A 13,596-nucleotide genomic window follows, 5' to 3' on the forward strand; every position below is an offset into this window, starting at 1 on the left:
AATGCAGAAGTAGGTTTATGGTATAGAAATGTTAATGCTAACAAAAACCGATGATCAATAAAAACTTCTTAGCACTAGAATCAGATGTGTCTTTTATGTGCAGTTAATACCTGTTAGCTGGGACTGGTAGAAGCCATTCATTGTTAGTCTAGATTGGTCTGGATTCTATTGCTTTACTAATCATTCCATTTATTTACTAATAAATGCACACAGCCACCAGTAACCTATTAACCTTATTTATTCCCTCCACACCTTCCCCCATGGAAGTAGTACATTCCCACCTTTCCTCTACTAGACTGTGGCTCTCTAGTTACAAGGAATGGGGAAAGAGGAAAAGATGGAGATGGTTGACTCTTCTTTTTATTCCAGGTTGAAGTGGATGACCAGCTCACTAGCAGCATTATGGGTGCCAATTCTCCTAAAGGTAGACCCTGTCCAGCTTTGAGACCCAGAAGTTAAGACCTTCCAGAACGTCAAAGCCACAGTGGAACATTTCTCCTCTGCAGTAATGAGGTTTAAACAGAAGAGTAACAGTTCCAGAGTAACATTTATGGCTCCTGACAGCAGCTCAAGCTTTCTCTCAAAAGAACTTGGTTGTAACATATATTCACTTAAAACTTAAGCAGAAGAAAAATTCTTGGTACTGAGGCCAACCAGATTAAGTGTAGCACCTTATGTTTCAGACCTTCCTACATTTAGAAATCATCACAAGAGCTCGGATAAGAGTAGATGAAGACTTTCATTACAAAATAATTGTTAACAGATGAAAGCATGAAATGTGAAAAACTATTATTATTCAGGAAGAATACTGAGTGCCTTCATTTAACTAAAGTTGAATGTAAAAGTCAATTTGCACTTCTTTATAAATAATACTCTTGTTTAGGATTATGAATTGTAAAAGCCTTGATGATTGTAGTTTAATATTTCAGGTACCCTCAAGAGGTTACTGGATTCTACACTGTTTGCCTTTAAATATAATTCTTTATAACACTAAATGCTCCTTTTTTATTTCTTTTTGGAAAAAAGACTACTGGAAAACATTCAGAATAAATTGTACTTTGGTTTGTCATAAATTACTATTAAAACAGTTCAATACATCTTTTTTCAGAAGAACTCTGCTGTCAGTAAATCTTCACAATCCCACTTACATTTTAAAATTTGGAGACTTGGAACTATCACAAAAAATGCTACAAACCTACCAGATATACTTATGCATTTTATTTAAATTTCATGGTACTGAAATTTCAAAGTACTTGTTTAGTACTCTGAATGTAAAATAGCCCTAGATCCTAAAGGAAAAATACAGTCAAATTTGAAATCAGAATGTAATCTTTAGGCAAGCTGTTAGGGCTTAGTGATTCCTCTTCCATTTTGAGCTTTTAAAATAGTGACTGTTCATAATGAAAGTAGTAACCAACTATTCTAGAAATAATAATAAAAATTCATTGCTACAAGTATGAAGTGCTCATAATTTGAAAGGGGACCAGTGAATTAAGCTGAACCATCAAGTCCATGCCAAGATATTTAAGAAACAAAGCAGTTTCTTCTAATACTACTTAAACTCTAAGTATGGTTTTGAACAGTTACACATTCTAAGTAGGGTAACTTAGTTGGGAAAAAAGAACCATAAGTATATAAAATGTAAAATAGAAGGCTTCACATTATTATAAATATTTCTCCTCTGAGAAGATACATGATTTTTCAAAAATCACAAATTTGAAGCAGGACTTAGTTCTGACTTCAATTATAGCCTGGAACCGGCAACTTATGCCCCTCCTTTGCTTCAAAAAAAGTATAAGAAAGAGTGATGAGATCAACATTCACCATTCTTGGATCTTCAGCAAATTCAGGATCAATGTAGAAAAATACCGGCATATCTACTTCCTCTTGTGGATTAAGCCTTTGTTCTTCAAAACAGAAGCACTAGAAGTTATAGAAAGGTATTCATTAATTAATATTTCTACTCTATTACCTATAATAGAAACTAATGCTTCATTTATTGGCTTTAATAAGCATAACTGTTAATTATAATCTTTAAATTCTGTAATAGAATAACAGCATCTTTTATCTCAGATTGAGTTTTGCTTTAAGGATTGAGAATCAGCAAATTCTTCTAATCTTAAAAAAGCAGATATCTATATGGTTTGACTCTCAACCTCTGCATAGCTATTATAAGCAATGAAAAATAAAGTTTGAAGTTTAGAAGAAATGAACTTTAAAAAATTAGTACCTACTAAACAGACACAAATAGATTTAGTATCAAACAATTTCATGTACCTTTATCACATTCTGTAATGTCTGCATTTAGTTATACCTGTATTTTATTGAAATACTGTCCAGCTTCAAATGGTACCACATTGTATGTAGAAATTCCAATTACTGGTTTGTCAGTAGGATTCTTAGCTTTATAAAACGCCAGTGCAGTCTCCCCTGGCACTACCTGTTTTAAGGAAAATATACATTATCCTTAAATCTCACATGGCTCCTTCTTTCCCTCCTAAATTAGTCATTATTATCATTTCAGACCATAATACCTCATTTAAACTAATGTTAAGGGTCAGCAAAATAAATTGTGAATACTACCCAAGAACATTTGATTTTCAAATGTTACTTGCATATGTCAGTGGAGAACCAATGTTCTCTTACGCATACTTAGATACGGATTGTCCTCTTGTATGTCTGAAGTCTTCAAGCAATAATCTGCAGATGAAGTTATTTAAAATGTATCCAACAAAGGAGGCAAGAAAATACAATGGAGAAAAGACAGCCTATTCAATAAGTGGTGCTGGGAAAACAGGACAGCTACATGTAAAACAATGAAATTAGAACACTACCTAACACCATACACAAAAATAAACTTAAAATGGATTAAAGACCTAAATGTAAGGCCAGACACTATAAAACTCTTAGAGGGAAACATAGGCAGAACACTCTATGATGTATAAATCACAGCAAGATCCTTTTTGATCCACCTCCTAGAGAAATGGAAATAAAAACAAAAATAAACAAATGGGACCTAATGAAACTTAAAAGCTTTTGCACAGCAAAGGAAAACATAAACAAGATGAAAAGACAACCCTCAGAATGGGAGAAAATATTTGCAAATGAAGCAACTGACAAAGGATTAAGCTCCAAAATACACAAGCAGCTCATGCAGCTCAATATCAAAAAAACAAACAACCCAATCCAAAAATGGGCAGAAGACCTAAATAGACATTTCTCCAAAGAAGACATACAGATTGCCAACAAACACATGAAAGAATGCTCAACATCACTAATCATTAGAGAAATGCAAATCAAAACCACAATGAGATATCATCTCACACCAGTCAGAATGGCCATCATCAAAAAAATCTAGAAACAATAAATGCTGGAGAGGGTGTGGAGAAAAGGGAACCCTCCTGCACTGCTGGTAGGAATGTAAATTGATATAGCCACTATGGAGAACAGTATCGAGGTTCCTTAAAAAACTAAAAATAGAACTACCATATGACCCAGCAATCCCACTACTGGGCATATACCCTGAGAAAACCATAATTCAAAAAGAGTCGTGGGGCTTCCCTGGTGGCGCAGTGGTTGAGAGTCTGCCTGCCGATGCAGGGGACACAGGTTCGTACCCCGGTCCGGGAGGATCCCACATGCCGCGGAGCAGCTGGGCCCGTGAGCCATGGCTGCTGAGCCTGTGTGTCTGGAGCCTGTGCTCCGCAACGGGAGAGGCCACAGCAGTGAGAGGCCCGCGTACCGCAAAAAAGAGTCATGAGCCACAATGTTCATTGCAACACTATTTACAATAGCCAGGACATGGAAGCAACCTAAGTGTCCATCGACAGATGAATGGATAAAGAAGATGTGGCACATATATACAATGGAATATTGCTCCATAAAAAAAAACAAAATTGAGTTATTTGTAGGTAGGTGTATGGACCTAGAGTCTGTCATACAGAGTGAAGTAAGTCAGAAAGAGAAAACCAAATACCGTATGCTAACATATATAGAATGTAAAAAAAAAAAAAAAAAGGTTCTGAAGAACCTAGGGGCAGGACAGGAATAAAGACACAGACATAGAGAATGGACTTAGGGACACGGGGAGGGGGAAGGGTAAGCTGGGACGAAATGAGAGAGTAGCACTGACATATATACACTGCCAAATATAAAATAGACAGCTAGTGGGAAGCTGCTGCATAGCACAGGGAGATCAGCTCCATGCTTTGTCATGACCTAGAGGGGTGGGATAGGGAGGCTCAAAACGGAGGGGATATATATATATATACATATAGCTGATTCACGTTGTTGTACAGCAGAAACTAACACAACATTGTAAAGCAATTATACTTCAATAAAGATGTAAGAAAATAAAATGTGTCCAAGAACAAGCCAAGCCTAACTTCTTAACACTTATCCCTGAATATTATATAATTGACTAAAGATTCTTTTTATAAAAGGTTACCAACCTTAAACTTAGTTTACAACCAGAGTAAATTAAATGTAAACCAGAGTAAAACTAACTGAATAGAACTTTTATTTAACCAAAAAGCACTAATAGTTTTTTTTTTCTTGAGAGAAAATAACGGATAAAATAAATTGCAAGGCTTTAAAGAAGTCAACGTAAAATGAGACATAAATAAAAAAAAAAAAAATCACCGTCCAAAGGATGCTCTGTCGCATGTACCAATTTAGCAACTAACACCACTGTATACTACTGTGTGATTGCAACTAATATTCAGAACCATAATCTAGGGCTTCCCTGGTGGCGCAGTGGTTAAGAATCCGCCTGCCAATGCAGGGGACATGGGTTCAAGCTCTGGTTCGGGAAGATCCCACATGCTGCGGAGCAACTAAGCCAGCGTGCCACAACTACTGAAGCCTGCGCGCCTAGAGCCCATGCTCCGCAACGAGAGAAGCCACCACAATGAGAAGCCCGCGCACTGCAATGAAGAGTAGCCCCCGCTCGCCACAATTAGAGAAAGCCCGCATGCAGCAACAAAGACCCAACGCAGCCAAAAATAAATTAATTAATTAAAAAAAAAAAAAACAGAAAGAACCATAACCTATAACACCCTCAAATCACTGAAGAGATTCAATGAAGCTTACTAACCTGGGGAAGCACTAATATTAATAGGGTTTTCCAATAAGAGTTACAATTAAGCTTTTCTGGCTATTCAGTTCATGAGATAATTTCAGTTAAATCCTCTAATCACAATTTTAGGAAACTTTTAAGGTGTATAATCTTTCTGAAATAGAACATGACTATTTAGCATGATTACTTCAAAGATCCTTAAATTTTTTTTTTAAGGGACAGGGATACTTCTGATGTAAATCAGTAAACTACTTTCCATTGTAACCAATGATTTTCAACATTTTTCTTGTATCATCTATACCTGAGGTAAAGTCAACTATAAAGGATGACAGCTGCTCCTACTGTCAAGATTAGTGACCAGAAAACTTCTTAGTGAATTCTTAATACGATTCTAATAAAAACATGACATTTTCCATAGTTCCAAACTGACTTTTATTATAATGCCATGTAACTTAAAAGTATATCCTGTTACATTAGGTCAGAATATAGGGCACTGTCAAAAAGTAGTCTGCAGGAATAAAAGGATTACAGTAATGGAATCTGTCAGTATTTTGAAATTAAGTTTAGATGAATGTTTCCTAAATTATGAACCAGTAAGCGATGAAAGAAAGGATTTTTACATTGAAAAAAGCAATCTTTTAAAAACTGCTTTAATCACTTACATATATTTCTGTTTGCTGAGGTCTAAAGTTCCACTGGAGACTTGCATGCACATCTGCATTAAAGGTGACTTTAATGATGCGATCCTTAACAGGTACCATGTTTTCAATCTGGTCTGATGCATGACCTGCTACTGCCGATCCTCCAAGTCCAGTAGTCTAGGAAAAGACAACAAGGTACAATATAATATGCTAAACAACAATACAGTAGTTTTAAGTGCTGATGACCTATTTATTGTATGAAACAAAATTTTAAAAACTATTTAACTTTAATAATCCAGTAGCAGCAAGGTTTATATACTATCACTGGCCGTTTCCTATGAATGTGCCAATGGTTTGACCACTTTTTGGGTGTCAAGGGCCTATACTGGTTAAAGTCATATTATTCAGTAATCACTTGGTTATATGGCATGGTCAAAAATGAATCATTTGAAAGAGAGCGGACTCTCCACTGATAATAGAGCTCAGAATTTTTAGCTGAACTTTTCATTAAACATATATCACCTTATTGTTAATATTTCATATCAACTATTATTATTAGAAATAAAATTTACCCACAACGCTGTCATTTCAATAAACCATTTAAATAATTCCATTTTTCCACATCCCTGTCTGGTCCTTTTTCATATCATAACTTTTAGAACACAGATTAGTGTGTAGCTTCACTTCTATAGTCTGCTTTCCTCAAGCATCATAAGTATTTTTCCATGTTGGTAAATATTTTTCTGTATTTTTTTGTATAGTACAGCTTTTATATATATATATTACCAGTTAATCAGAGAACCTGATCTCTTTGGCCACTGAATCAACTAGTCATAAGGCATCAAGATAATCTGTGATACTTCTTGTCTATCTTCATTGCCATTAATTATTTCCTTATCAGAGAAGCTTAAAAAAAATTATTCTTTTGATGCTTGAGGTTGCCAGAATTCTGGTCTCCGGATAATTAACCTGTTACTATACTAGGAAAAAAATACCAAACTTGAGGCTAGGGAAGACTCCCAGCAAAATATAGTATTACCATCTTAGCTTGTTACACAAGTCAAGCAGCTTCACTCAGCTGCCATGCAATATAAAGTTACATTATAACCCTACAAGATACATCAGAGGGCAAGCCTTTATTTACTCTTGCTTAATAAACAAGTATATACTTCTCTTCAAGAGGGCTAAGTTTTAAGATGTTTTCCTGAAGAACCTGAGTCACTTAAATAAAGATTCCTGAATATTTTCTTTCTGACAGGCTGTCTTTGAATACAGATTCTTCAAATTAGTAAATGTGATGCTTTGAGAAATTAAACAATAGAAAAAGGCACTGAAAAGAAAATGTCCTGCGCTCCAGTTTAGTTCTGTCACTAGCTCTAAAAACTCACTAAATCTTACTTTCTTTGGGCTACACTTTCCATACTCATAAAATGAGCTCAGTGTATGAAGTGGTTTATATGATCCCTAATTTTTTGGCTCTAAAGTTTCATGGTTCCAAAAATAAAAGAGGTGCTCTTTTGGAAACGTCACTACTAAACATCCAACTATGATTTAAGTTTAGGATTACAAATTACAATTGTTTTTACTTTCCTGCCCTGCACTTTCACCCAGGTGCATGAAATATTGTCATTCACTTCAGTTTGGAGCAGGGTTTCTCAATCTTGGAACTAATGACATTTTGGAGAGGATAATTCTTTGGGTTTTTTTTTCGTTTTTTTGGTGGGGGTGGGGGAATGGATCTGCCCTCTGCAGTGTTGGATGTTTAGCAGCATCCCTTAGCCTCTACCCACTAGATACCAGTAGCACCCTCCCCCCCTCACTTCCCAGGTTGTGACAACCTAAAATGTCTTCAGACATTGTTAAATATTGCCTGAAGAATAAAATCAACACCCACCTTCCCCTGCCTACTCACCGGTGGTTTGGGGTGATCTACACTTGCTGTTTTAGATTCAGGTCTGTTTACGACTTAATCAACTGGTAGTTCTGGGATTCATGCTTGGTCCAGGTTGGCCTCTGATGAAAATTAATTCACATTCTACACTCATCCTCCAGAAATCAAGCTACTGCACTTTCCTACATAGATGCTGATATTAAGAGACTGAAAAGTCCTTCAGATTTCTGCTGTTTCAGCCATTATCGAAAATAAAAGCAAAAGTTAATCTTCATAAGGACAGGAGAAGTAAGCCAGGCATTAACAATAGTGGCAGGAAAGAGCAACTAACCAGTGATTCCCCAACTCTTCTGAGCATTGCAATCTTTAAAAAATTACTACTTCCTGACTCCCACTCCAAGACCTTCTGATTTAATTGGTTAGGGATGTGACCTGGGTGTCAGGATTTTGAAAAGCTCTCCAGGTGATTCCGACGTACAACAAAGTTTGGGAACCACTATCACTCACGCACTGAATGAACCCAATGTATAGCTCTCATTTATGTTTTTAAAACATAAATTCCTGACCCCTACCCACGTCTCCTAATCAGGATCTCTGGGGTACAGGAGCCCTGACATGTTTGTTTAAGAAGCCCCATGGGTGATCCTAATGCCCAGATAAAGCAGCAAACTACTGCCTAAGAACTTAGCAGAATATATATGAAATAGGTGAACTCTGCCTTTGCCCGCGGTTCTCAACCGTTAGCCTGCATCAAAATCTGCTAGGGAACTTATTAAATACAGACTGCTGGGCCCTGCCCCCAGAGTTTCTGATTCAACAGTTCTGCAGTCGGACTCAACAATCTGCGCTCAAGTTCCCCTCCCAGGTAATGATGCTGCTGCTAGTCCTGGGGTCTGCACTTTGAGAACCATTGCACTAGAGTTTCTTATCTAAAAAGGAGCCCTGTGTAAGGACATTACAGTTACATATTAACAAGGGGGAAAAGCCTCGAAGTCCTAATTCATGCTAGTTTGTATACATAAAAAGCTACTCCCAGTTTAACTACAAGTAGCAAGCACACTCCCATTTCCAGGGTTAACCTTTGCACAGAAACCATGGTTTCTGTGGTTCTCAGAATTAATGTATGACCATAAATTACATTTTAAAAGCGGGACCGTGTGTGAACAGCAGGAGAGTAAGGCAGATCGCTGGATACCGTAATACAGGTTGCAGATCTTGCCGGTGGTGTAGCTGAGATCGGGAAATTTCACTAGGCAGAGGAGTATAGGCACGATCACTATAAGAACTCGGGTTCTACCGGTAGCCTTGTCACCTTCTTAGTGACCCTGGGCAAGTAAGTCACTTTCTAAGGCCTGTTTCCTTAGAAAGCGATTTTCTTTGGTAGATAATCTCGGACATCCCTCCAACACGGCACCGTGGAGCATCGCTGTCTAGGGAACTGCCCGCACCCCCGCCCCTCCAGACGGGCCGCCCAACGGGCAGCGCAAGCCCTACCTGGCAGTAGAGCCGGTAAAGGGGCACGGCGGCGTAGGACGCCCCCAGCATGCCCACGGCCGCCGCGGCCACATACGTGAGGACGGTCTTGTTCCGCCGCCGCCAATCCTCCTCCTGTGCGCGCGTGAAGGGGTTAGTGCTCTTCGGCCGTCGCGGCGGCTGCACAGCCAAGCTCGGGCGCCTCCATGTCCCGAGCCGTCTCAGCTCCCTCTCAGCACCCCGTGTCCCGCTCCTCCCCGACCTGAGACAAGACTCTACCCTCTCCGCAGCCCTGGTCGGGTTTCCAGGGTGGTTCCAGGGCCACCCACAGAAAGGCACGCGAGTCCATCGCGTAACCCAGAGCCCTCCCATGGCACCCGGAAAGAACGCCCGCCTGTCAGAGGCCAGAGGCCAGATCTCGCGAGGCCTGCTCTGTCTCGCGATCTCTGGGTTGAGCCAGCCGCTGCCTTGGCTACGGGGCTCCTCAGGTGGCGGCGTCTGTAGTGGGGCTACGGAGGCCGGGTTGCCGGGTAAGTTCGCGTTTTGCTTCTTGACTGTTCCTCCCACTTTGCTTCCCTCCAGTCGCTATTTAAGTTACTTTTAGGAAAACGACTTGCGTTCTTCCGCGTGCTAGCCATCATCACGTGGGTTTGTGTCCCCGATCTTCCTAACCTCCAGCAGCCTTTGTCTAGACCCGGCGGAACCCAGCGGCCGCTGTCACGCGCAGTCCTTTGACTGGGGTGCTGTGGCCCTCGATCCGCTATTACTGCCCTGAACTCCGGCTCGAGGATCACCTCTCCCAGGAAGTCTTCCAGTTTTAACCACAGCCCACTCAAACACTTGAACATATACATTTTCCCAGCCCCTGGGAATCGGCTTCTGCTGCTCTGAAGTCCTTTAACCATTAGCCCAGTGAAAATTAACCAGTTCTGGGGCGGGAGAGACGTTGTCAGACTGGTTTTTTGAGATGATAGTGACCAGGATATGAGGATCATTTAAGGAAGGATTGAAGGAAATGGGGATGTTCATCTTGGAAAAGAAACGCATGGGGGATGTAATAGCTTTCTTCAGTTGTGCTACAGGACAAACTAGGACCTGCGTGGGGCGGACGGCATAGGCAATTTTGCTGTAATGGAAGAAAGAATCTTTCAAGGAACTATAAAGTAGAGGTTAAGAGCTCAGATTCTGAGGTTACAGCAGGTCTGCATTCATACCCGGGTCCTCACTATGGCCGTGTGTCCTTAGGTTATTTGGTCTTTTTAAAACTTAACGGCCTTACTTGTAAAATACGAATCATAACAGTAAATGAGAATATGCATGTAAGTAATTTTCACAGTGTAAACATTTAGTAAACATTACTTTTTTATTGCTAATGTCCAGAGCAGGTATAATTATCCCCACTTCATGGATGACGAAGCTGAAGTCCTGCGAAGTTAAATGACTGACTTTTGTCATTCAACATTTTATTTACTGTGCTCTCTTGTGGGCCAGACATTGTTCAACCTACTGGGCCTACAGCACAGAGAAAGTCAGAGAAGATCAGTTCAATTATGGAGTGTGTCCTTTCTACTGAGGGACTCAGGAGAAAAGCAAGTAACAGACACATAAATAATGGAATTTCAGATAACAGTACAGTGTGACTGAAAGTCAAGAGGAAGGGAGGTAGGGCTTCCCTGGTGGCGCAGTCGTTGAGAGTCCGCCTGCCGATGCAGGGGGCACGGGTTCGCGCCCCGGTCCGGGAGGATACCACATGCCGCAGAGCAGCTGGGCCCGTGAGCCATGGCCGCTGAGCCTGCACGTCCGGAGCCTGTGCTCCGCAACGCGAGAAGCCACAACAGTGAGAGGCCCGTGTACCGCAAAAAAAAAAAAAAAAAGAAAAGAGGAAGGGAGGTAAAGTAAGGTCTTTCTGAGGATGTGACATTTGAGCCTAGTCCTGAGTGATGATAAGGAGCAAACTACACAATGACAATTACAAGTCATGCCAAGACCCCTAGGCAAGAAAGAGCTACTTACCACTGAAGAACAAAAAGGAGGCCATCTCTTCCTAGCCTTGTGAGCAGGGAGAAAAGTGGTAGGAAATGGGTCAGCGCAGGTATACTGGGGCCAGATAATACAGAGCCTTATAAGCCATGTCTAAGCGTTTGTATTTTATTCTAAAAATAATACGAAGCATACAAGTGATATCTGATTCACATTTTTTAAAAGATATTGGTTATGGTGTGGAAAAGGGAAGGGAGCAAAAAAGAAAATAGAACAGTTAGGAGGCAGTTGCTGTAGTGCAGGTGAGTGATGATGGTCACCTTGAGAGAGTAACTGATTAACTGTGGTCACAGGGCCAGAAAATTAGAAACCAAAAAAAAGAAAAAGGAAAAAAAAAGTATCTTCTTTCTTTTCTACATTTTTTTTTTTGGTGTGTTAGTTTCTGCTTTATAACAAAGTGAATCAGTTATACGTATACATATATCCCCATATCTCCTCCCTCTTGCGTCTCCCTGGCACCCTCCCTATCCCACCCCTCTAGGTGGACCCAGCACTGAGCTGATCTCCCTGTGCTGTGCGACTGCTTCCCACTAGCTATCTATTTTACATTTGGTAGTGTATACATGTCCATATATACACTACCACTCTCTCACTTTGTCCCAGCTTATCCTTCCCCCTCCCCGTGTCCTCATGACTTTTCTACTTTGACACGAAAATTTCAAGATTCTCTGATTCTACAGACTTATTCCTGTGTTATGAGAATGTTTGAAAATTTTTTTCATCTGTATCTACCTTAGTTCTTATACCAGATTGTCATCTCTTTCAGGACAAGACCTGTCATATTTTAAATTCCTTACAACATAGACTCAAACCCTGTGCAAACATTAATGTCACTGAAACCAACAAAACATTCCCTTTGACTATTCTTGTTTTCCAGGCAACCATTCCATGTAGCAAGAGGTAGCAGCATAAATATGTCACTAATAATGTCTTTGTTTTGTACTTTTATTTTGTTGTATAATTGCAAATGAAATTACTCTTTTCCAAGGTACAGTGATCTCGATAGCAATAGAGCAGTTTTGGCTGCAGTTCTTGTGAGTCTGAGTGTGCTTGTGATGTTGCATAAATCATTATGGTAACTAATGCTAAGTAATGGGTTCTACCATGAATGGAATGGGAGCAACTCAGGCAAGGCTAGTACAACCCTGTCCTGCAAGTAGAGATGTTGATTACAAACTTAAAACATCAGGGGCTGGACTGACGTTTCAGACTCAGCATCTTTTATTTGTAATATCATTTTTAGCAGTAAATAATTGAACCTTGTGAACACTTTCTAGTTAGCTATGATCATGTTCAATTTTACATAGTAGGTAAAATACGTTGTTATTTTTCATACAAACCATTTTGGGGGATGGAGGTGAGTGAAATGGGTGCAGGTGGAAAAAGAAGGAAAAATGGGAAAAAAACCTGATAGTCACAATGTTTTCTTATCTGATTATTGGTTTTCAGGCTTTCTGACTTAAGGATTATAAAGACGTATTGTTTTTAAAATTTGGTTTCTGGGAGTTCCCTGGTGGGCCAGTGGTTAGGACTCAGTGCTTCCACTGCAGGTGGCATGGGTTCTATCCCCGATCTTGGAACTAAGATCTTGCAAGCCACACAGTGTGGCCAAAAATAAAAAAAATTGGTTTATAATTACATTTTTTTAGTATTTTTGATGCATAAGTTAAGGACATTGCAGTGTAAATCTTAATATGTTAGCCACTGAGCTGTATTTCTTAGCTGGCTGCCTAATAAAGCCATTTAGATCCATTTGGCAATTTGAAGTACCTAACAATTATTCCAACAGTACTAACAACTGTTTATTTGGTAGGTATTTATTGCAGTGCTTTCCTTCTACCTAAAAGAGGAAGAGTAATACATTTGAGTAAATAGTAAGAACAAATGAATTGTAGTTTGCCTGAGAATAGACTGGATAATCACTGTTTTCCAATTAGTACACAATAATGGCATGAAGTTGCTGCAGTGAGTCTTGATATCCTAGTTTTTTTTATTTCTGTGCAGCTTCCTTTATTTTTTTTTTTGATATGAGAACAAAAAAGTAATTGTTTATATTAAATTATCATCATGTAGAATCCACTTTAAAAATGTGGAAATATTTGCAGATTTAATTTTTATTGGAGTGTAGTTGATTTACAATGTTGTGTTAGTTTCAGGTGTACAGCAAAGAGAATCTGTTATACATACGCATATACATATATCCACTCTTTTTTTGATTCTTTTCCCATATAGCCTGGCAGCTTCCTTTAAACCACATGTTTGAGAGGCTACTCCATTTAAAAAATCTTGAATAAGTTTATGTGATTGACAGATAAGGTGAAATGAAAACAGAAATTATTCATCAGTAGAAGGCATTTATTTTTTTCAAGTAACATTTATCAAGATCAGGGCCAGCTTCATCGGTATGTGACCTGTGCAGTCAGTCACACAGGCCTTGCTCACTTAGTTGGACCCTGTACTTGGTTTAATCCTCT

At 39.4% G+C, this 13,596-nt stretch overlaps 3 protein-coding genes across 7 annotated transcripts in view; 2 read left to right on the forward strand and 1 right to left on the reverse strand.

The window, feature by feature from the left end:
• Nucleotides 1-1,073, forward strand: part of TOM1L1 (target of myb1 like 1 membrane trafficking protein) — a 52,576-nt gene extending 51,503 nt beyond the window's left edge. Inside the window, exon 16 of the mRNA XM_027087104.1 lies at nucleotides 370-1,073. The gene's annotated coding sequence lies outside the window, so the exon portion shown is untranslated. The remainder of the gene's footprint in view (nucleotides 1-369) is intronic.
• Nucleotides 223-9,472, reverse strand: COX11 (cytochrome c oxidase copper chaperone COX11). Of its 2 annotated transcripts, XM_027087105.1 has the most exons (4): nucleotides 9,104-9,471; nucleotides 5,740-5,895; nucleotides 2,315-2,440; nucleotides 721-1,923 (listed from the first exon to the last, which is right to left on the reverse strand). In XM_027087105.1, the coding sequence occupies exons 1-4, from the start codon at nucleotides 9,452-9,454 to the stop codon at nucleotides 1,741-1,743; spliced, it is 816 nt and encodes a 271-aa protein (XP_026942906.1). In that variant the 5' UTR covers nucleotides 9,455-9,471; the 3' UTR covers nucleotides 721-1,740. The 2 variants fall into 2 exon arrangements, with proteins under 2 accessions (XP_026942907.1, XP_026942906.1); XM_027087106.1 differs by lacking the exon at nucleotides 2,315-2,440 and having other exon boundaries at nucleotides 223-1,923; nucleotides 9,104-9,472.
• Nucleotides 9,473-9,522: 50 nt separating this feature from the next.
• Nucleotides 9,523-13,596, forward strand: part of STXBP4 (syntaxin binding protein 4) — a 180,713-nt gene continuing 176,639 nt past the window's right edge. For 3 of the 4 annotated variants that reach the window (XM_027087100.1, XM_027087103.1, XM_027087102.1), the window contains exon 1: nucleotides 9,523-9,612. The gene's annotated coding sequence lies outside the window, so the exon portion shown is untranslated. The remainder of the gene's footprint in view (nucleotides 9,613-13,596) is intronic. The other variant, XM_027087101.1, reaches the window with a different exon arrangement.

This window comes from Aethalodelphis obliquidens, unplaced genomic scaffold (assembly GCF_003676395.1).
Source record: "Aethalodelphis obliquidens isolate GAN/ISIS:26980383/991018 unplaced genomic scaffold, ASM367639v1 scaffold58, whole genome shotgun sequence".
In the NCBI taxonomy this organism is placed as follows: Eukaryota; Metazoa; Chordata; class Mammalia; order Artiodactyla; family Delphinidae; genus Aethalodelphis; species Aethalodelphis obliquidens.

Excerpts from the sequence above, each read along its gene's own strand:
- COX11 (XM_027087105.1), bottom strand. The coding sequence starts at position 9,454 with ATGGGAGGGCTCTGGGTTACGCGATGGACTCGCGTGCCTTTCTGTGGG. Across the intron at positions 2,441-5,739 it reads CTCAGCAAACAGAAATATAT|GTAGTGCCAGGGGAGACTGC; the intron begins GTAAGTGATTAA and ends TCCTTAAAACAG. Across the intron at positions 1,924-2,314 it reads AGTATTTCAATAAAATACAG|TGCTTCTGTTTTGAAGAACA; the intron begins GTATAACTAAAT and ends TATAACTTCTAG.